General features: G+C 45.7%; 2 protein-coding genes across 2 annotated transcripts; both read left to right on the top strand.

Moving 5' to 3' along the window:
• Positions 1-1,078: 1,078 nt before the first annotated feature.
• On the top strand, positions 1,079-13,067 carry LOC147349360 (mast cell protease 3-like). The gene is made up of 7 exons (XM_086364984.1): positions 1,079-1,206; positions 1,253-1,280; positions 1,641-1,740; positions 1,941-2,224; positions 2,552-2,697; positions 6,753-6,801; positions 13,053-13,067. The coding sequence occupies exons 1-7, from the start codon at positions 1,079-1,081 to the stop codon at positions 13,065-13,067; spliced, it is 750 nt and encodes a 249-aa protein (XP_086221110.1).
• Positions 13,068-13,783: 716 nt separating this feature from the next.
• Positions 13,784-16,523, top strand: LOC147349359 (cathepsin G-like). Its single transcript, XM_086365254.1, has 5 exons — positions 13,784-13,922; positions 14,641-14,788; positions 15,240-15,375; positions 15,542-15,796; positions 16,226-16,523. Exons 1-5 carry the CDS (start codon positions 13,868-13,870, stop codon positions 16,385-16,387), a joined length of 756 nt encoding a protein of 251 aa, XP_086221380.1. The 5' UTR covers positions 13,784-13,867; the 3' UTR covers positions 16,388-16,523.
• The last annotated feature ends 4,680 nt before the right edge of the window (positions 16,524-21,203 follow it).

The raw sequence follows: 21,203 nt of genomic DNA, 5'->3' as shown, positions 1-21,203 counted from the left end.
AGCTCACTTTTTAGGAGATGCTCACTCTGGGGGAGCCAGGCACTGTGTTTGGATGGAGCCAAAGAATCCCATGAAGTGAGACGACATAAGGGGCCCTCGTGGCAAGAAACCAATGTGCCCACAGGACAGCCAGCAGCAACCACTGGGCATGTGTGAGGAAGCCTTCAAGTGATTCAGCTTCTGGGCTTCAAGCTTCCCTGACACCTATGGGAGCAGATGGGTGCTGTTCACATTGTACCATGAGCAAATTGCAGATTCATGGGTTAAGCAATTTTGGTGTTATTTTAAACCACTCAGTCCTTTGGTAACTGGAATAAGCCCTCTTCAGCATCACTTTCACACCATTCTGGCCAGCCCACACCCTTAATCTCACTGTTCTTATCTGATCATGATGGTAAGCTCTCCTCCACCAGAAGCAATAGAGCTTATTTTCAGTGTTTCCCACAGTCTCACACAAAAAAGTCCAAGACACAATCTCTGTGATGATCTAAAGAGAACCACAGAAATGAAGACATTTTTTGATCTATCATCCTGAGGCCCGGGTTTCTGGGGCTCAGGGACTTGAGATCTGCTGATGCAGTATCCCCACGACCCCACAGATAAGAACTTATCAGAGGCTTTTGTTAAGTTTTTACTCCACTGAGACCCCAAGACTTGATCAAACAGTGATGTGACACTTTCTGAGAAGTCTCCTGTGATAACGGCCACAACAACAGAGGAGACACTCAGGGTTAAAAGATCAGAAGGAAGCAGCAACTGTTCAGATCTTATCAACCTTCCTGGAGAGATGGTCCTGTTCTTGCTCCTGGCGGCCCTTCCTCTGTTCCCCACTGGGGAGGCAGGTGAGTGACGGTCCCATCCTCAGAGGCCCAGACCCACCCCACATGGCACAGACCTGCTTACATGTTACACTCACGCACACTCTGGCCCTGGTTCATGTAAGGAAATTTCTGAACTCAGGTCGAATTTTCTTAAAGACCACCAACCCTGGTGCCATCTCCCCTCTCCAGCCTTTGCCTCTATAAGCACAGCAGGCAGTCTGGAATCTCTCTTCCAGGGGAAATCATTGGGGGGCATGATGCCAAGCCACACTCCCATTCCCTATATGGCATTTTTTGAATACCAGTTTTCAGAGGAAATTTTCAGCAGTGGAGGTTTCCTCGTGCATAAGGAGTTTGTGCTGACAGCAGCTCACTGCTTGGGAAGGTGAGGAGCAGTGCCTGGGCTCCCACCCTCTGTTGACCCCTTGCAGGGAATGCAGGAAGCTCTTCAAAGTCCAGGTGAGTTTTGGGGAGAGAGTGACAAGTGAATGCCAGTGGCACATTAAGAGAAGCAACTGATCATACCTGGAATGGAAGGAAGCCAATGTTGTGCCCTGGACCGTAGGGTACACGTGTGAGAAATTCACATTTCCCTCTGTGACTGTCAAGCTTCTGCATGACTGAACACCCTCGTGGGCTCCAGGAGGTCCTCCCTGACTGGGCTGCCAGGAAACAGACAGCTCAGAGATGCTCTGCTCAGGGCCCATTGCCTAGAATTCTCTCTCCTCCAGCCCCACCCTGTCCCAAGCTGTGTTCTTTCCTCCCAGCTTCTGGACTGTATCTCCTGTGACACCTGCTCCCTCTCTGCTCTCTGTGCAGCTCAATGAATGTCACCTGAGGGCCCACAACATCATGGAACAAGAAAGGATCCAGCAGGTCATCCCCATGAGAAGAGCCATCCGCCACCCAGACTATAATGGTAAGTCTTGGGCCAAGGATATCATGTTATTGCAGATGGGATGCATGGCTGCACTGGTTCTGGGACACTTTCCTTCCAGGGTTCTGTATCCCCCATGACCTCATTCCTGCCCTTCCTCCTGTACAACCCCTTCCGTGGTTCGAGCACTGAGAAGAAGGCAACCCCATGACTGTCCTGCAGTCTCTGTGGGCCATCAGTAGGTGAGAATGCCTTTCCTCTTCTGCAGCTGATGAAGAAGGCCACCTTGACAGTTGCAGTGAGCCCCATCAATCTGCCCAGAAGGTGGCAGAAGGTGAAGCGAGGGATAATGTGCAGTGTGGCTGGCCTGGGGGAAGTTGGGGTAGATATGCTCTGTGCAGACAAACTACAGGAGGTAGATTCTAAAGTCCAAAGGGAGGAGAAATGTATCACTTGCTTCGACGACTACATCCCCATCATGCAGATATGTGCTGGAGATTCAAACAAGAGCAGGGATTCTTTCTTGGTGAGATCCCCAGTGTTGTCCATGCAAAACCTTGGGTCAGCTGAGCTGGGAGGATGGGGGGCAGTGGGAATGAACCCCGTCCCTCTGTCCCAAGCCTGTCCTCCTATCTGGTCTCTGTCCTGTGTCCAGCCTCTCCCCACCTCCACAGTCATATATGGGCAGAGGCTTCCTGTGGTAGAAGCAGAGGGATTTTCAACGCCTGGATGAAACCTCAAGGCCAACAAAGGCCCTGATGTCAGCCCAGGCCCCTAACAGAGACCAGCCTGGGCATCAGCGGGGAGAATAACTGAAAAAGGTGAGCTCAGCCCTTGCCCTCTCTGCCCACAGTGTGACTCCGGGGGCGCACTCGTGTGTAATGGTGTGGCCCAGTGCAGTGTGTCCCGTGGAGAAGAGTACGGGAGGACTCCAAATGTCTACACGAGAATCTCCAGCTTTCTGTCCTGGATCCAAACAACAATGAGACAGTACAAATGGTAGGGATCAGCCTGAGGTGCCCCTGGGATGGAGCCCTCCGTCTTCCTTGGAATGGGTGCGCTGGGCAAAGTGGGTGAAGGAAAGCTGTCTGGAATTTAATAAACTTTCATCTCGAGCAGAAATCACTGATTCCTCTTTTATTTACCTAAACACATTTGTTAGGCGCCTACTCTGACAGGCAAGCATCTATTCACATCTGATCTTCCTCCTCCAGCACATACACCGCACCCCACCCCCACCTTCCAACTCTGAAATAAAAACTCCTGTTGCACTGACAGCCAGCTCCCTCCAGTCCCATGTCGCCAGCTCCAGCTCCACCTGCAGGCTGCCTGTGAGCTCCATCAGAGAAGGGAGACCCCTCCTCAGGAACACACGACCCTCTTGTCAACAATCCTCGTGTCTCATCCATATGCCCTCTCCTTGTCCACACCTACTCTCCTATCCCCCATCCCAGTGCCCAGGGGGCAACAGAAGAGAATCCAGATTTGGAAGGAGGGCCACCTGAGAAGCTCTGGGGTTGAGGGGTAAACTTGTCCATCCTAACAGAAATGGGGGAGGTTTACAAAGGTGTGGCTCACTGAATGCAGTCCCTCCCCGCATCAGAACAGAGGTGAGAAGTCTGAGAAAGTTTCAGGAGGGCTTCAGTATTCCCAGGCCCAGCTTGAGTGTCTATCACAGCCCTGTCTTGGGGTCCTGGGTCCAGGGCTCTATGCAGCCTCTGATGTCTTGACAGCACATCCTCCTTCAGCCCCAAGTGACCTTGAGGGAGCTCTTCCATCTTGGGCTGAGCCAGCCTCTCCCCACCTCCATTATTCCCATGTAGCTGCTGCTGCTAAGTCACTTCAGTCGTGTCCGACTCTGTGCGACCCCATAGATGGCAGCCCACCAGGCTCCCCCGTCCCTGGGATTCTCCAGGCAAGAACACTGGAGTGGGTTGCCATTTCCTTCTCCAATGCATGAAAGTGAAAAGTGAAAGTGAAGTCGTTCAATCGTGTCCGACCCTCAGCGACCCCATGGACTGCAGCCCACCAGGCTCCTCCACCCATGGGATTTTCCAGGCAAGAGTACTGGAGTGGGGTGCCATTGCCTTCTCCGTTATTCCCATGTAGGTGTGTATATAAATATATTTATCGCTAAAGAAAAGTCATTGCAATAAAAAAATTTTGGATTCAGGGGTATCCTAATGTTTCAAAGGTTTCTTATAACCTATAGTTTATTGACTCAATTTTTCCTTCTATTTATCAATAATCTCTGAATTTTTTAATCTACAAATGTATTTGGGAAAGTTACTAGTTTTTAAAATATGCAGCTTAGGGAAGGCTAGGCTGAAGGGGAGTGGTTTGCTGAACATTTGCATGGTGAGTGAGTTTTGACTGTGGCAAAATGCATTTTGGATGGAAAAGCAACAGACATCGTAGTTGAATACAGAACATATAAATAAGAACGTTAAAAGAAGTACAGAATTCCATCATTCTCAGATCATCATTAATGCTTAAATATATTTCCTTTTGCTTTTTTTCCTATGTGTTCATAAGATGTTGTTCCTTCAGTTCACTTGGGACTGGGTTGTATAGAGCTCCTCATGCCGTCCTTTCCATTCCTCTTTCTTCTGTCCTCATACTGGTGAGAGGGTTGGGGTCATCTGCACATGTTTAGGATGGCCTGGCCCAGGGTTATCTGAGGCATGGTTCTCTGGACACTGGACAGAGAATACTTTGTGGGGAATAATTATTAGGATGAGCAGCATCTGTATCTCTTTCACTGCTCACCAGTCACCAGCATGTTTGGAGAGGAAGCCCCTTCCCACTCATGAGCACTCTGATTTGGGTGGAAAAGCCCCCATCTCAGCTTAAAGGATGCTCAGCGCCAATGGTCCCAGGGACGGTTTGTTTTGGTCCAGTGAGTATCAAGTCCAGGACTTTTGTTCAGAACTGTGGGATAAGAAAAGCTCCCTATGTTGTGAAATATTTGCATTTAAAGAGGCGATTCTAAACACTCCAAAAATGTGAGGCTAGAATGGTAACAAGATGGGAAATGGGATTGCTGTTTGGGGCACTTGGGTGTGTCCAGGGTATGTGCTCATAAGGCAGGTCCAGTCTCTGCCTTCTCACGTGGCACCAAGCAGAGCCCCTGGTCTTGGTGCTCACCATCTTTCTCTCTACCCACAGATTCTAAGTCTACCTCTGCCTACTGTCAGCTTCTCAAGGGCAGGAACTGCGTCTCTCACATCCCTGGACCTTGCTATCGAGTAATTATTCATGATCTCATCAGAATCATAAAAGAACCGTCAGTGGGGAAATGGAGATATTCTTGATTCAGTCACTGAGGTGCTCCTGGCGTCCAGCCCCTCTACTGCTATATTATGGAAGAATCCTTGCAGTCTATTAGATTAGTTACTAATGGGGTGTTGACTACAAATTTTAATTATACATGATGGCCCATCTGTGGAATCCTGCCTCCCAAGGAATGAGCATTAAGCTAAAATGCCTTTGTTTACAATATAGGAAACATCCTGGCCAGGCGCATCAATGAAAGACTGCAGGACAGAAGAAACTGACACATCTTCTCTGGAGGCTGACTGGAACCAAGAAATGTTTGATGCCACTCCCTCCTCTTTTATCATAGTATAAAAGAAGCCTGAATTCTAACTCAGGCAAGACGGTTCCTTGGGGCACAAGTCCACCATCTTCTTGGTCTGCTGGCTTTCCAAATAAAGTCACTGCTCTTTGCCCAAACAACTCATCTCTCTATTGACTTACTGTACAGCGATGAGCTTGGACTTGGTAACACTGACTGCACCACAGCCTTCACTTTGCTGTTCCTCTTGCTCTGTGACTCTGCAGTGGGAGTGCCAGTGTGGTGACTGTCGTTCTCACCCATCCCACAGCAGAGAGCATGGACACACGTGGCGTGCTGACACCTGGCTGGGCCTGGGGGGTGCACAGCTCTCTGTGGGGGCACTGACCTCCCCTCCTTCTTTCCTCTATGCTTTGTGTCTGGAAGGAAGAAACCCCAGCAGCTGTGACCTGGGCAGACCTTCTGGAAGATGCAGCCACTCCTGCTCCTGATGGCCTTTCTTTTGCTTTCTGGGCTGGGACAGGTGAGTGACCATCCCCATTCCTGAGGGCAGAACCCATCTCACTAAACCTCCTGCAGTCCTGACCCTCTGCTCAGCTCCAATTTCTGAACCAGCTCCCATCCCAACCAAGACTACAAGCTTGATGCCACATAGACATTCAGCAATGGAGGGATGGCAGGCTAGAACAAAGATTTTCACCAAGAGCTTTCATGGGTCTCAGACTCTCTCTCACCATCAGGAAAGTGGGTTGTGCATTTGGTGGAGGATGTGACACTGCAAAACACGAGTAAGTAAAATCCCTCAATCCAGTCAGAAAGGGACAACTCAGACAAACCATCCACAGTATGGGAGTTTTTGGTGGACCCAGGTTAAGACCCAGAGAAAACTTCTCAGTGCTTCTCACCCTTCACTCCTGCTAAGAGAGAAGTCCAGGGTGTGATTGATCAGAAGTGGCTAAGTGACATTACCCAAAGCTCTCTAGGTGCCTTGAGTCTTCCCCAGACCCCAAGAAGTCCATTTTCTGCCCCATCTCCCCTGCCTCCCAGGCCCTCAGCTGCCCCAGGGTCTTTAGCAGTGCCCACCCCCATTCCTGTAGTCTTGGATCCCACCAGTACTATCCCTATCAATCTCAGCCAAAAGCTAATTGGAAGCCATTCACTCGTGCAGCCAAAAAAACATTTACTGAGGTCCTGGGATGCATCAGGCTCAAGGACATGAGGATTTTACAAAATCCACCTCTGTAAGCTCCTAGTGCAAGCTCACATTAATTTTATAATATTCCTGAGAAAGCTCCCAGAAGCCCTGCACTCATGTCATTGAAAAGCACAAGACACAGTGTCACCCCCCCAGGGCTGTCTGTCGCCTCAATTTCCCCTCAGCGCAGCCCTGCCCTGAAGTCACTGGCCCATCACAGCTCCTGGGCTGTATCTCCTGTGACTCCACGCTCCTCATATCTCTACTCTGTTCTCTGTGCAGCTCAATCAGCGTCACCCTGGGGGCCCACAGCATCAAGAAGCAGGAGAGGGTACAGCAGGGTCAAGTGCTTTTTCTTTCCATGTAGAAAGACGTGCCTTATAAGACACCAAGCACCCCACTCCAGTACTCTTGCCTGGAAAATCCCATGGACGGAGGAGCCTGGTGAGCTGCAGTCCATGAGGTCGCTAAGAGTCGGACAGGACTAAGTGACTTCACTTTCACTTTTCACTTTCATGCATTGGAGAAGGAAATGGCAACCCACTCCAGTGTTCTTGCCTGGAGAATCCCAGGGATGGGGGAGCCTGATGGGCTGCCGTCTATGGGGTCGCACAGAGTTGGACACGTTTGAAGCGACTTAGCAGCAGCAGCAGCAGTGACATTTATTGTCCTAGCACCACTTATTGAGGAGGGAAAAAAATAGTCTTCTCCTCATTCTCTGTCATAAAACCTCCATCATAAACCATGTTTGATATATGTGTTCTTTAATCACTAAGTCATGTCTGACTTTTTAGATCCCATGGGCTGTAGCCCACTGGGCTCCTCTCTTCATGGGATTTCCCAGGCAAGAACACTGGAGTGGGTTGCCATTTCCTTCTCCATGGGATCTTCCCAGCCCAGGGGTTGAACCTGGGTCTTCTGCATTATTTGGTGGATTCCTCACTGTTGAGGCACCTGGATAGCCCTTGATACGTGTGTATCACTGTCCCAATATGTGTGGGGTCTCTTTTTCTTGTCCACTAGTCTATATCCCTGTGCTCCATCAATGCCACACCATCTTCAGTACTATGACTTCATTTGCTAAAGCAAGACCTACCATCTTGTTCTCATTCTTTAAGACGACTTGGCTATTTTTGGTCATGGATTTTTCCACATATATTTTCCATGTCTATTTAGAACCAAGTAAGTTACTTTCAATGGCACCCCACTCCAGTACTCTTGCCTGGAAAATCCCATGGATGGAGGAGCCTGGTGGGCTGCAGTCCATGGGGTCGCTAAGAGTCGGACACGACTGAGCGACTTCACTTTCACTTTTCACTTTCATGCATTGGAGAAGGAAATGGCAACCCACTCCAGTGTTCTTGCCTGGAGAATCCCAGGGACAGAGGAGCCTGATGGGCTGCCGTCTATGGGGTCACACAGAGTTGGACACGACTGAAGTGACTTAGCAGCAGCAGCAGCAAGTTCTATGAAATACCTCTTGGGTGCATTGAATCTATAGACCATTTTTTGGAGAAATGACATTTTAAAAATATTTTCTCTTCCAAACATAAACATGGAATATCTTTCTGTTTAAATCTTCTAAGTGTCTCTTAGTAAGGTTTTATAATTTTCACCATATCTTTTCTTTAGGTTTATATTTACTTATCTGACAATTTTTATGCTTTAAAACTTTTTTCAAATTTCATTTTCTGACAGTATTATCATGTATATAGAATATGGCTAATATTTAAATTAATTCTGTGCCTAGAAAATTTGTCAAACTCTCTTATTAATCATAATAATTGATTGGCAGATTCTTGGGTATTCTCAATGTATACTATATCTCAAATATTCAGTTTTATTTCCTCTTTTCCTGTCCTTATTTCTATAAATAGAAGCTTTCCTTCTATTTCTTGCTTAATTGTACTGGCTAAAATCTCTAGTATAATGTTGAAGAGAAATGGTGATTATGGCTATCTGTGTGAACTTGTTTTGCTCTCAAATGGAAAAACATTCAACACTTCATCATTAAGTATAATGATTGGTATGGGATTTTTGCAGAGACCTTTTATCAGAATAAAGAGCCTCTTTATTGTTCCTATTTTGCTAAGAATCTTTAAAAATAATTAATGATGAATTTTACTACATGCCTTTTCCCCCTTCAGTTGAATTATCATATGGTGTTTCTTCTTTCATCAATCAACATGTTGTTATAGCAGTTGTGTGTGTGTGTGTTTAAAGACTTCAGCTACAACTTTATTAATCAGACACACACCAAAATGATAATCAGGAAACAGCAACAGGTGTGGGAAGGGAAGAAACATATATACAGTAATTGTGTATTGAATGAAAAGCAACTCATCCTCAGTTCAGTCAGTCAGTTCAGTCGCTCAGTCGTGTCCCACTCTTTGTGACCCCATGAACCGCAGCATGCCAGGCCTCCCTGTCCATCACCAACTCCCAGAGTCCACCCAAACCCATGTCCATTGTGTTGGTGATGCCATCTAACCATCTTATCCTCTGTCGTCCCCTTCTCCTCCTTTCCCAGCATCAGGGTCTTTTCAAATGAGTCAACTCTTCATATGAGGTGGCCAAAGTATTGGAGTTTTAGCTTTAGCATCAGATCTTCCAATGAACACCCAGGACTGATCTCCTTTAGGATGCACTGGTTGGATCTCCTTGCAGTCCAAGGGACTCTCAAGAGTCTTCTCCAACACCACAGTTCAAAAGCATCAATTCTTCGGCATTCAGCTTTCTTCACAGTCCAAATCTCACATCCATACATGACCACTGGAAAAACCATAGCCTTAACTAGATGGACCTTTGTTGGCAAAATAATATCTCTGCTTTTGAATATGCTATCTAGGTTGGTCATAACTTTCCTTCCAAGGAGTAAGCGTCTTTTAATTTCATGGCTGCAATCACTCATCCTCAGAAAAACCCAAATTAGAAATGATCTAATATTTTTGCTTATTGACTGATTTGACTTACATCAGTACTGAAATAACATTAGCCCATAATGTTCCTCTCCTATATTGTCATCACTGGGTTTGGCATCTAGGTTTTGCTAGTCTCATAAAGGAGATGTTTAGCATCTCCTTGCCAGCAGAAATTATCATCCTTGGAACTTTTTTCACAGATTTCCAGTGAATCCCTGTGAGCCTGAGGCTGTCCTTGATGGACTATTTTTGAAAACTGAAACAAATTATTTAACATTTATGGGAAAATTCAAACTTTTTGAGTATGTTTCATTAGGTTACTAAGGATTTGTCAATTTCATGTGTTGCTGTTCAGTTGCTCAGCTGTGTCTGACTCGTAATCCTATGGACTGCCACCCACCAGGCGCCTCTGTCTATGGAATTTTCCATACAAGAATACTGGAGTGGTTTGCCATTTCTTTCTCCAGGGGAACTTCTTTACCCAGGGATTGAACCCATGTGTCTCTCTTTTTTATTTGAACCTATGTCTCTTGTGTCTCCTGCATTGGAAGGCAGATTTTTTACCACTAATTTACAAAATTACTGGCTTCCCAGTGACCTAGAAGTTAATATACATATGATTAAAACTCTTTCTTAGTTCTCCCACCATGTGGCTGTACTTTTCACCATCTCAATAGTGTCTTTAGTAATCAGAATTTCTTCTTTATTCATGTACACCCAAAAAAATGTTAATGTAGATCAACTCATTCATTATTATTGATGGTTCAGTTCAGTTCAGTTCAGTCGCTCAGTCGTGTCTGACTCTTTGCGAGTTAGTGCTTCTTATATCTGTATAAAATTGTTTTTACAGTGATGAGTGTATAAAGAAATTCTCCTATATTCAAAGGTTTAATTTTTTACCTTGCAATTAATTAATTTGAGGTATAGTGTTAAATGGTCAAGTTTCATTTTTATTCTGATATACCTAACAAATTTTACTATAAATTAATTTCATCATTATTAATCATTTTGATATTTTTTGTTTTCATTATGATTTTACTCATGGTTTCCAGTTGATCCTTGAACAGCATAGGAGATAAGGGGCACTGATGCTTCACCTGGTAGAAAATCCAGGTGTAACTAACCTATAGTTGGCCCTCATGTTCTGTGGTTTTGCAACCAATCGTGGATAGCTCAGTAGTCAATTATTTATTATTGAAAAAAATCAGTGTGTAAGTAGACCTATTCAGTTCAAACCCCTGTTGTTCAAAGAACCACGGTATTTAGCAGTTTATTTACTTAGTTTTTACGATATAAGGATTTCCTGCTCATATGCTTGTTATGAAATTCTAGTTTATACTCATTGTGGCATATTAAATATGATGTACATTTAAATCCTTTAAACACTTTTGAGACCTAATCTATGGCTTAATCTATGGTCAACATCTGTATGTACTTGTCAACTGTGTAATCTGCTTTTGTTGGTTAAGATGTTCATTATATATTCATTTTTTCATTAGCTATTCATAACTTCTATATCATTGAAGATAAATGAAAGTGAAAGTCACTCAGTCGTGTCTGACTCTTTGCGACACCATGGACTGTATAGTCCATGGAATTCTCCAGGCCAGAATACTGAAGTGGATAGCCTTTCCCTCCTCAAGGGGCTCCCAACCCAGAGATCCAACCCAGCTCTCCCTCATTGCAAACAGATCTTTTCCAGCTGAACCACAAGGGAAGCCCATTACTAATCTATATCATTACTAATCAATATATAGGATAAGTTTTAAAATCTTCACAAATGATATGAAGATATTTCTTCCTGGGGAGCATCCACTCACTGCTGCTGTTGAAAATTCAGCCTTTGACCTGCCATTCATTTGAAAGTGTTTAATCTGTTTATCTTAATCTACTTGCCCTTAAATTTTCTGCCATTTCTTTATAATATTGATTTCTAAGTATCAATTTGTTTTTTTGTATTCTGGTTGAGATTTATCTTTTTCTAACCTCTAACTGCATTTTTGTCATCAGCTTAAAAAATAATCTCAGCTAGTATGTCATTATATATTATTTTTTCCCTTTTCTTTCTTGATTTTCTCCTAATTCAACATATGTTCAACCTCCTAATTCTACTATTTTCTATATTTTTATCTTTATGCCTGTCTGTGCTCCATTCTGGACAATTCTTTCTGAGCTCTTTCAGGTTAGTTATTCTCTTCCCATCTTTGTCTAATCTGTTATTAATTTTATTCACTGTGACTTTGATTTTGTCTTTTTCATATTTTTTGCTTTTAGAAGCTGTATTTAGCTCTTTTTCAGATGTTGTGTCATTTTTTAAGATTAATGTTCCCTGGAGTGTGTTTAAAGCTAGCTTTTATTTCAGCCAATTGTTTTGCAATCTGTATTTTATTTTGCTAATAACATTATCCCAATAATTAAAGTTTTTTCTCTATTATTATCTATTGTTTCTTAGTCATGGTATCCTGTATTTTTTTGCTTGTTCATCTTTTTATATTTGACTATATACTTATTACATTTGAAAAACAATATTTAGGTGTAATTCAAACACTGAAATTAAGTGAATTTCCTCTACATTTGTCTTTGATTTTGCTAGGTACTTTGGGAAACAGTCTGTAACCACATTAATGGAAGGAAGTTCAAGGTATGAGAGGCTGTGAAAATCTAAATAATACTATCTTTCATGCTATTACATGCAAGGAAGAGCCCATTAACTCTTTTTTTGTTACTCTGAGTGTGTAGACTTTTAATTCCCAGCTTATCATGGTGGGGGGCCTGATTAGACCTGCTTGTGAGGGTCTTGGTCTCTAATTTCTACATTCCTCACACTATATGCTCATTAACACAGTTCAAAAAACAAAAATAGAGGTTCAAATTTTGTGGGTTCAGAAAATTTACACAGAACAATAATAATTATCTAACTGGACGCTTGTTATTCCTTCAGCTGTGGCCTGAGTCATATCTGCATTGGCAGTTCTTCAAGGCTTTTCAGGTTTTTAGACATTTTAAACAGGTTTATTTTGGTAGTTTTTGGAGGAAAGATTGGCATAAAATGCTAGTCATTGTGAATGAAATCCCCTATGCACATCTTCATTCAGATGATTATATATATTTGACTCCCATTTCTTTGCATGCTATTCTTGATCTTTCCTTTAAAAAAAAAATTACGTTAAAGTTTTTAAAATAAAATGAAGTGCTGAAAAAATGTAAGTAACAATGATTTTCAATTACCCAAATGCTAAGGCACTAATCAAGCTGTTATTCTATTTTTTACTTTTTCCCTCCTGTTTTCTGCATATTACTTTTTAGATGCATAAAGAAATTTCATGAGGTTGCAAGCATAAACCACGCATTAGAGAAAGGATTAAGTTCTTTGCAGCTTTAAGAATAAGTGATAACCTACAGGTATTTATATATGCAGAGAGGATCTTTAACTTTCATAAGATTTTCAAGTGGTCTTAAAACAATCCACAAAAGGTTGAGAATTGTATTAGAATTCAATTCTGACATTTTTGCAAAACTTTAACCATTCTGTGGTGCTTTCTGAGGCAATACAGAATCTTCCAAGTATTTTAAGTGTGTCTACCAACCCCTTGTGTTACTCTACAGAACTCTGCCATCCCTCTCTCTCAATGCTGAGTGTCCACTTCTTCATGTGTCACAGGTAGCACAGCAGTGAGCTACCTCCTTAGGTGCCAGCACCCGTGGAGCAGAGACGGGTTTAGGTTGATGGGTCTATCATGGATGAATAGGATCTGAGATGTTTTTTCCCAAGGTCTGATGGCTGTCAACAAAATCAAGTCACTGGGCTTTTTCTGCAGGCGGGGAAGCTTCTGGAACACAAAAACACTCAGCTCAGTAGGAAGCAGAAAAATAGAAGCCTTCCCCAGTGTCGAGATGCACTGAGAGTTTGTTGGGGGCTCAAGTGACCCGAGAGAGAAGTGGTCAGTGGCAGAGCCTCATTCTTCCCTTTTCTTTCTCTGGCAGTGCCCTCCACCCACCCAGGAACAGAGCTACTCAGTGTGCTGGACAACTCTGGGTGGGGCTCAGGACCAGGGGGTGAAGACATGCAGGTTCCATTCCCTGAGGGAGAAGGAGGAAGTAGACAGGTCCCAGCCTTGATGCTTGTGAGGACTTTACTGAATTTGGTGGGTTAGGGGTTCTGGGACACCCAGCCTCCACCCCGGTGCCCTGGGTTCCCATTTCTGTGGCCAGCACTGACTCAGCAGCTGTGCGAGCTATTGCACGGAAGGCTTCGGTTACTGCCTTCCCCCAGGTCCCTGGCAGTTGGTGGGCAAGCCTCTTGGGCAGCTCTGGGTGATGAAACTGATCACAGCAGCAGGAGAATGGGACTGTGGATGCTCGAGCCCCCACCCCCATCCTCAAACCCCCACCTTCACCTTTGCTTCCTCTCCCAGGGGCTCAAAGTCTGGCAGGAGGAAGCAGGGGCAGCAACTGCTGGGCAGCCTCGCCGGGAAGATGTGGCCGCTCCTGCTCCTCGTGGCCTTTCTCCTGTCCCCCAGGGCTCGGGCAGGTGAGTGACCGTTCCCACCCTCAGGAGCCCAACTCCACCCAATAGACTCTGAAGGCAGACCGCCCAGACACTTGCTAGCTCTGTATCACTGGGCAGCTTGCATGAGTCCACCGTTTCCAGCTTCAGATGCTGAGGGCAGGAATTCTATCAGGCCTACCTGGAGAGTCGCTATGAGAGTTTAAGTGATGTGGTGTACATAGAGCTCTCAGAACCACCGTGGCACATACTACCTGCTATATAAATGTGCTCTCTGAACTCAGTTGCAGCCCCTGTTTCAGAGCCTAGGAGATCAAGATACAGTGATAGTGAACCCATCAGCCCATCTCTAGATCCTTAAATTCATGAGCTGGACTCACAGGGATCTGGAAAGTTCCCTGAGGAAGAAAGTGCCACAGAACTTCAGGGAGAGGCGGCACCAGAGGGCTCTGGGTTTGCCATCCCCACAGCAGAGAAACCCTCCTGTGAGGGAGGCCGCAGCTGGCCTTGCCTTCTGGGCAGGTGGGAGGGTGCTGAGGCTGGATGGAGAGCCAGCAGCACTTTCTGCAGGATCCTGGAGCCTCCCCCAGTTCTGCACCCTGCAGACCCCATTCTCACCAACCACCAGCTCACCCTGCCCCTGCTCATTTCTCCTGCTCCCCAACTTCCAGTCTTTCTGGAGCCACCAAGCCAATGTCCACACACCCGCCAGTGCAGAGATAATCCTAGTGCTTCCTTCCAGGGCAGATCATCGGAGGCCGAGAAGCCAGGCCCCATTCCCGCCCCTACATGGCATATATTCAGATCCGAAGTCCAGAAGGTATGAAAGTTTGTGGGGGGTTCCTGGTGCGTGAAGATTTTGTGATGACAGCAGCTCACTGCTTGGGAAGGTGAGAACTTAAGGGACTTCTGGGCACCAGCAAAGCAGGTCCAGAAGAGTTCACGAGAGAAGTCACCAAAAGCAGGGTTCTAGCTTGAATGGGTGAAAAAAAAAGACCATGTAGAGATTGGAGTACAAGAAGCAGGCCAGTGTGAATGGGGGAGGACCTGATCAAAAAGAACAAGACGGGGAGATGAAATGTATGCACTGGGGCTTAACTTATGACTTCAAGGTATTTTTGCAGTCTCTTGTTGGGGAGGCAAAATTCGAAATCACTATGTCCTCCACCACCTCCAGCTCAAGGCTGGGGAGACCTAGGGTGCAAAGTTCGGCCCCAGAGCCCTTCTGTTTCTGAGTTCCCTCGGTTGAGGTCTGGCAACCCTGGGTAGCCACTTGACTTCTATTGTGGACCACAGTTCCTGTGGCTCAAACCTTACCTCTAGGTTCTCTTTCCTTTGCAGCCAAATAAATGTCATCCTGGGGGCCCACAACATCAGGACATTGGAAAGCACCCAGCAGCGCATCCCTGTGCTCAGATCCATCCCCCACCCTGGATACAGTCAGCAGAACAAGAGGAATGACATCATGTTACTGCAGGTACCGACCCTCTGGTTCTTTAGCTGGGCGGCTCATTCCCAGCCTGGGGGGCTTCCTGTGTCCTGGGATCAGGGAGGGGGGAAGCCGGGCAGACTCCCAGGGCAGTGGCGGGCGTGGGGTGAGTGTAGAATAGACAGTCCCTGAGCACCTGCATGCTTCCTGTCAGCTGGCGAACAGAGCTCAGCGTAATCGATTTGTGAGGCCGGTGCCTCTGCCTCAGACTCAAAACAGACTGAGACCTGGGACCCAGTGCACCGTGGCCGGCTGGGGCCTGATTGGCCTGAACATGAGAACAGACACGCTCCAGTGTGTGCAGCTGAGGGTGCAGAGGGATAGGGTGTGCAGGAGACGCTTCATGTTATACTATGGCCGGACACAGATTTGCGTGGGGGACCCGAGACAGAGGAAGTCTGCCTTTCTGGTAAGACCACAGCATCTGCCACCACTGACAGGGGACCCTGGGCAGACTGGGCAGTGGGACGGACCCCATTCCCATGGCTGCAGTCTGGGGCCTGGATCAGAGGGATGTGGGGGGGCTTTCCCCCATGCATCTGGTGTCTGGGGGAATAGAAGTACCAGACATGCAGGATGTTCACGTGCAGTGTTTTCCTGGGGCCGGTGAGATACCTTGACCTGGGTTGGGCTGGAGAAGCAACCACAGTCAGGGCTGAAGCCCAGCGACGGGAAAATTCAGAAGCTTTTCTTCTGCACCCCACCACCCTCCCATCTCACATACAGCCAGCACTGGAAGGAGCTCCCCTCAACCCCCGTCTTCTCTGAGGGTTGGCAGAGGGCAACAGGAGTGGGGAGTCCTGGGAAACTGAGTGTCCCTTCCCTCCTCTGCCTGTAGGGGGACTCCGGTGGCCCCCTCGTGTGCAGCAATGTGGCCCAGGGCGTTGTCTCCTACGGAGACAGGATGGGGACCCCTCCAGCAGTCTTCACCAGAATTTCCAGCTTCCTGCCCTGGATAAGGAGAACAATGAGACGCTTCCAAGAGTGGAGACCAGAGTGACATCCCATGAGACTGACTCTCCTTCTCTGGGGCAGAGCCCAGCTCCAGGGCAGTTCCCAGAGCCTTAATAAATGTCCTAGTCTGGAGTGGAAATGACTGATTTCTAATGTGTTCATTAAACATGATTCGTGTACAACAAAGTGTGCCAGGACTGAGGGTGAGCTTCATCAGGAAGATGGGGTCTCTTTCTCAGGACAAGTGAATCTCTATTCCCACTGTTCCGGGGTCAGCAGGAGCCTCTTCCCTCCTCCAAGCCATCCATTCCTCTGTGTCCCCTCTACCCACAGCCTGGGGAGGGATGGAGGGACCTACCTTTTCCCAGAGTAAGGTTCCTTGTTCTCCACCCTACCAGAGATGCCCCCTTAGCTACCTGAGAACCACACGCCATTGACCTGGGTAGGACATAAAAAACAAAGGAACAATTGAAATTCCATATGAGACTCAATTTAAGAATAAATGTGGCAGTGCAAATCACTAAACAATGAATTTTTAATAGATTGCAATGAAACAGATAGATAGTCATTTGGGGAAAAAAGATAAAATCGGGTCCGCATAATGGGATCAAAGATCTAAATGAAAATATCAATCATAGGAGAAACAGAAGAAAGAAAAAAAAATTTACTTTCTTAAAAATATCTAACAAACACCCATATCAAAGCTGTGCTGTTCACAATGGCCAAGAGGTGGGAGCAACCCAAGTGTCTACAGACAGTCTTTCTCCCAAACCCTTTTCCACACCAACCCACTGTGCTGTGGACCAATGTTCTCATTCCCATGTGATGAGGGTCTCCTTCTGGGTTTTTACTCTACAATTATACAAAACTGCACATAATATGTTGGCTAAAATAACATGACTTTTACTATAAAGATTAGCCTGTGACTAATACACCAATATTATATTCAAATAATAGATTTCTGAAGTCACGTGGTTTAAAATCATGTTTTCACACTTTAGGGTAACTATAAAGAATCAGCTGGAGGTTCTTCTACAATCATCAGAATGTTAACTGGGTTTCCCTGACAGTCTAGTGGTTAAGAGTCTGTCTGCCAATGCAGGGAACAATGGTTCCATCCCTGGCCTGGGAAGATCCCACATGGCATGGAGCAACTAAGTCTGTGCACCGCAGCTACTGAAGCCCACATCCTTAGAATCCATGCTCTACAAGACAGGCCACCACCGCAAGAAGCCTGAGCACGCAACAGAGTAGCCCCCACTCGCCACAACTAGAGAAAGCCCGCATGACAACAAAGAGCCAGGGCAGCCAAAAATAAACATGTAAATCTTTAAAAAATGGTAATTACTCCTTGCCATGTGACATTTCCCACCTGAATTTTTGCAGTTTCCATAATCTTGAGTAATCACTGAACACACATCAAATCCAACTGATATATACAAAAATGCTTCAGTAAACTTGATCATATGTTTACAGATATATCGCTTCAGAAGGTCATTTGCCTAATATTCAGTGTGAGTCATTTATCAACAAAATTTTAATCAGTGATACATCTTTGAAAGTAATCAGTCATTTTTTCCCTTTATTTGCTACTACCCACCCATAGGAATTATGTCTTGCTTGTATATTCTAGGGGAAAACAATCTCATTATTAAATGTTTGCATTGCCAGGTGGAAAGAATACTCGATGGTGGAAGTGGGGGGAGAGAGCGGTGGAAGGGACCCCATACAGTCCTTCCTAAGCTCTGTGACATTTATTTTGAGCCCCAGAGCACCACCCAAGTCAAGACTCAGTTCCCAGGAAACTCCTAGTGCAGACTCATCTCCCCACCTAAGGATCTTCCAGCTATTGAGCCCCTTCAAGGCAGCCGCCTGCCTTTAGCAGCCCTGCTGGGAAGGTTTCGACGACCTCACCATGCTCACCTCCAGAGGACAGTTCTCTTCTTGACCATCCCAAAAGTCAGGGCCACTCCCTCTCACAGCTTAGCACCCTCCCCTAGTAAGTAAATCCCAGCAGCAGAGGTTTGGCAGGGGTCCAAAGTTTACTTAAGGAAAATATTCCTTGTTGTACTCTCCACAGGCACTGGACACTGATCTCCCTAGTACTAGCCAGCCCTCTCTCAATCAGAAGGTATTGTTCTTCTATTTTCTCCTGGTCCCACTGGTCACAGGACCATTCAGCCGGCTGCTCTCAGATCTATCTGGATCCCGTGGCTTGGTCTAGATCTTGCTCTAGGTCATCCCATCTTATTCTCTGAAATGAAGTCTGTCTCCCTGTGGCTTTCTAGTCATCCATACATCTCAGTGATATATGTCAGTGTTTGATAGAAGTTAGTGTTTGACTAACTTGAGTTTAGTTGGAATCTCTGTGTTACTGTGACTTATCAAGTTATTTAAACTCTGTGAGAGTCCCTTTTTCATCTCTGGATTAAAGAATCCCCAAAGAATTCTGGGGATAAAATGACACAGTACGTTACAAATTCCTTCCAAAGTACCTGGTGTGTAAAAAGATTTCAATAAATATTAATCGTCACTTCTCTTTCTTTTACTTCTTATGTCCCAGCTCTGGAGCCACAGGAAGAAATTCATCTCAGGCAGTCCTCAATTTAGGGGAGCTATCATGTCTTTTGAACTGTGGTTTTGGAGAAGATTCTTGAGAGTCCCATGGACTGCAAGGAGATCCAACCAGTCCATTCTGAAGGAGATCAGCCCTGGGATTTCTTTGGAAGGAATGATGCTGAAGCTGAAACTCCAGTACTTTGGCCACCTCATGCAAAGAGTTGACTCACTGGAAAAGACTCTGATACTGGGAGGGATTGGGGGCAGGAGGAGAAGGGGACGACAGAGGATGAGATGGCTGGATGGCATCACTGACTCGATGGACGTGAGTCTGAGTGAACTCCGGGAGTTGGTGATGGACAGGGAGGCCTGGCGTGCTGCGATTCAGGGGTCGAGAAGAGTTGGACACGACTGAGCGACTGAACTGAACTGATCATGTCTAGTGTCCTGTCAGTGTAACTCTCTTCTGAAAAAAATAACACCTCCAGCTCTTCATCTATTCTCCTAAAGATATTCTGGAGTCCATTCACCTCCGAGGATCCTCTCTTGTGGAAATTCTTCTCCAACTCCAAGACTGGGACCTCCTAGACCAAGCCATAAATTGAGTTTTCTCAAACCTCAGGATCAGGACTAGGGCTGTGGTTTCTAGAAGCACAAATATTTCCACTGCGTCCCCCATTCTTCTCAATATGTGCTGCTGCTGCTGCTGCTAAGTCGCTTCAGTCATGTCTGACACTGTGCGACCCCATAGACGGCAGCCCACCAGGCTCCTCTGTCCCTGGGATTCTCCAGGCAAGAACACTGGAGTGGGTTGCCATTTCCTACTCCAATGCATGAAAGTGAAAATTGAAAGTGAAGTTGCTCAGTCGTGTCCAACTCTTTGCGACCCCATGGACTGCAGCCTACCAGGCTCCTCTGTCCATGGGGTTTTCCAGGCAAGAGTACTGGAATGGGGTGCCATTGCCTTCTCCGTCTCAATATGTGAGGTTTGTAGAAAGACTAGAGAAGGAATGCCCAGGTAGGGGCAGTCACTTTGAACTGGGGCTATTCTTCGCTTGAAAACAAGAACAGATGCCCTCATCAGGCTTCGGATATCTTTCAGTTGTCCTAGATGAGCGAGGGCATTTGCTTCTCACCTCTTTCTTTAGCTTACAAGATGGCCCAAAGTATGCAGAGCGAGGCCTCTCTAGCCTACCTGTACACATGCAGGGACAGGTAGGAGGAACCTTGGCTTCAACCTGGTTGTCAGGGGCAGAATGAAGTCAGGCAGGCTTGTTTGTGGTGACTTGTTCCCTCCCCAGCTCGCTCTTCATCCCTTTTCTCTTACAGTCTATTTGCACAGGTTTTGCCTGCTCCCTATTAAGGTGTAAGTGATAAATGAGGTACAGGACTGACAATGTGATCATGCTCAAGGCTCTTGCATTTATATAAGAATCTCTTGCAAATTCATGAGATAACAAAGTAGAATGGTGATTCCCAGGGGCTGGGGGGGAGGGGTAATGGGGGATTACTACTTAATGGGTTAAGAGTTTCAATTTGGGAAGGTGAAAATTTTTTTAAGATGGATAATAGTGGAGGTTGCACAATGATGTTCATGTACTTAATGCCACTGAACTGCACACTTAAAACTGGTAAATAGGTAAGTTTTCTATTCTGTATATTTTACTACAATTTAAAAAGTAATTTAAAGAAAGAATTTCTTGCAACTCTTCTTAAAGAGTTCTAATGGTAGAAGACGTTATTTGGAGAAAGTGGGCAGCTACCTCTTCTGCACACAGATGGCATTGTTGGAGTTATTTTCCCTTAAGAGCACTCTGGTTTCTAGATCAAGGACAAGAGGCCCCGTGTCTGAATAATGTCATAGACCCCAGAAGTAGCTCCACCCCAGCATTTTTCATGCGTGAACATAACACAGAAGGAGAAACTGTAGGAGAGAATGAGCCAGAGGTGCTATCTGAAGAGAGGGCTGGGCTGGAAATAAAATGATGAGCTCTAGGATAGAAAGAAAGGAGGAGTGGGGGAAATCTTGTCCATTCTTCTATGATATTCTCTCCTACTTGGAGTTCACCGAGTTTCTTGGTTTTGAACGTTAATACTTCACAGTTTTTCATCAATATTGTGAAATTTTAAACCATCATTTATTCAAAAATTTTCAACTTTTTTTTTCTGTTGGAGTATGCATGCGTGGGCATGCTTAATTGTGTCTGACTCTTTTGCGACCCCATGGACCAGCTTGTCAGGCTCCTCTGTCCATTTTTAAGGCAAGAATACTGGAATGGGTTGCATTTCCTCCTCCAGGGGAT

The sequence above is a fragment of the Bos grunniens genome, chromosome 21 (genome assembly GCF_055505025.1).
Source record: "Bos grunniens cultivar Pamir isolate PY7600 chromosome 21, Bosgru_T2T1.0, whole genome shotgun sequence".
Lineage (NCBI taxonomy): Eukaryota > Metazoa > Chordata > Mammalia > Artiodactyla > Bovidae > Bos > Bos grunniens.
This window is presented reverse-complemented; position numbering and strand designations above follow the sequence as displayed.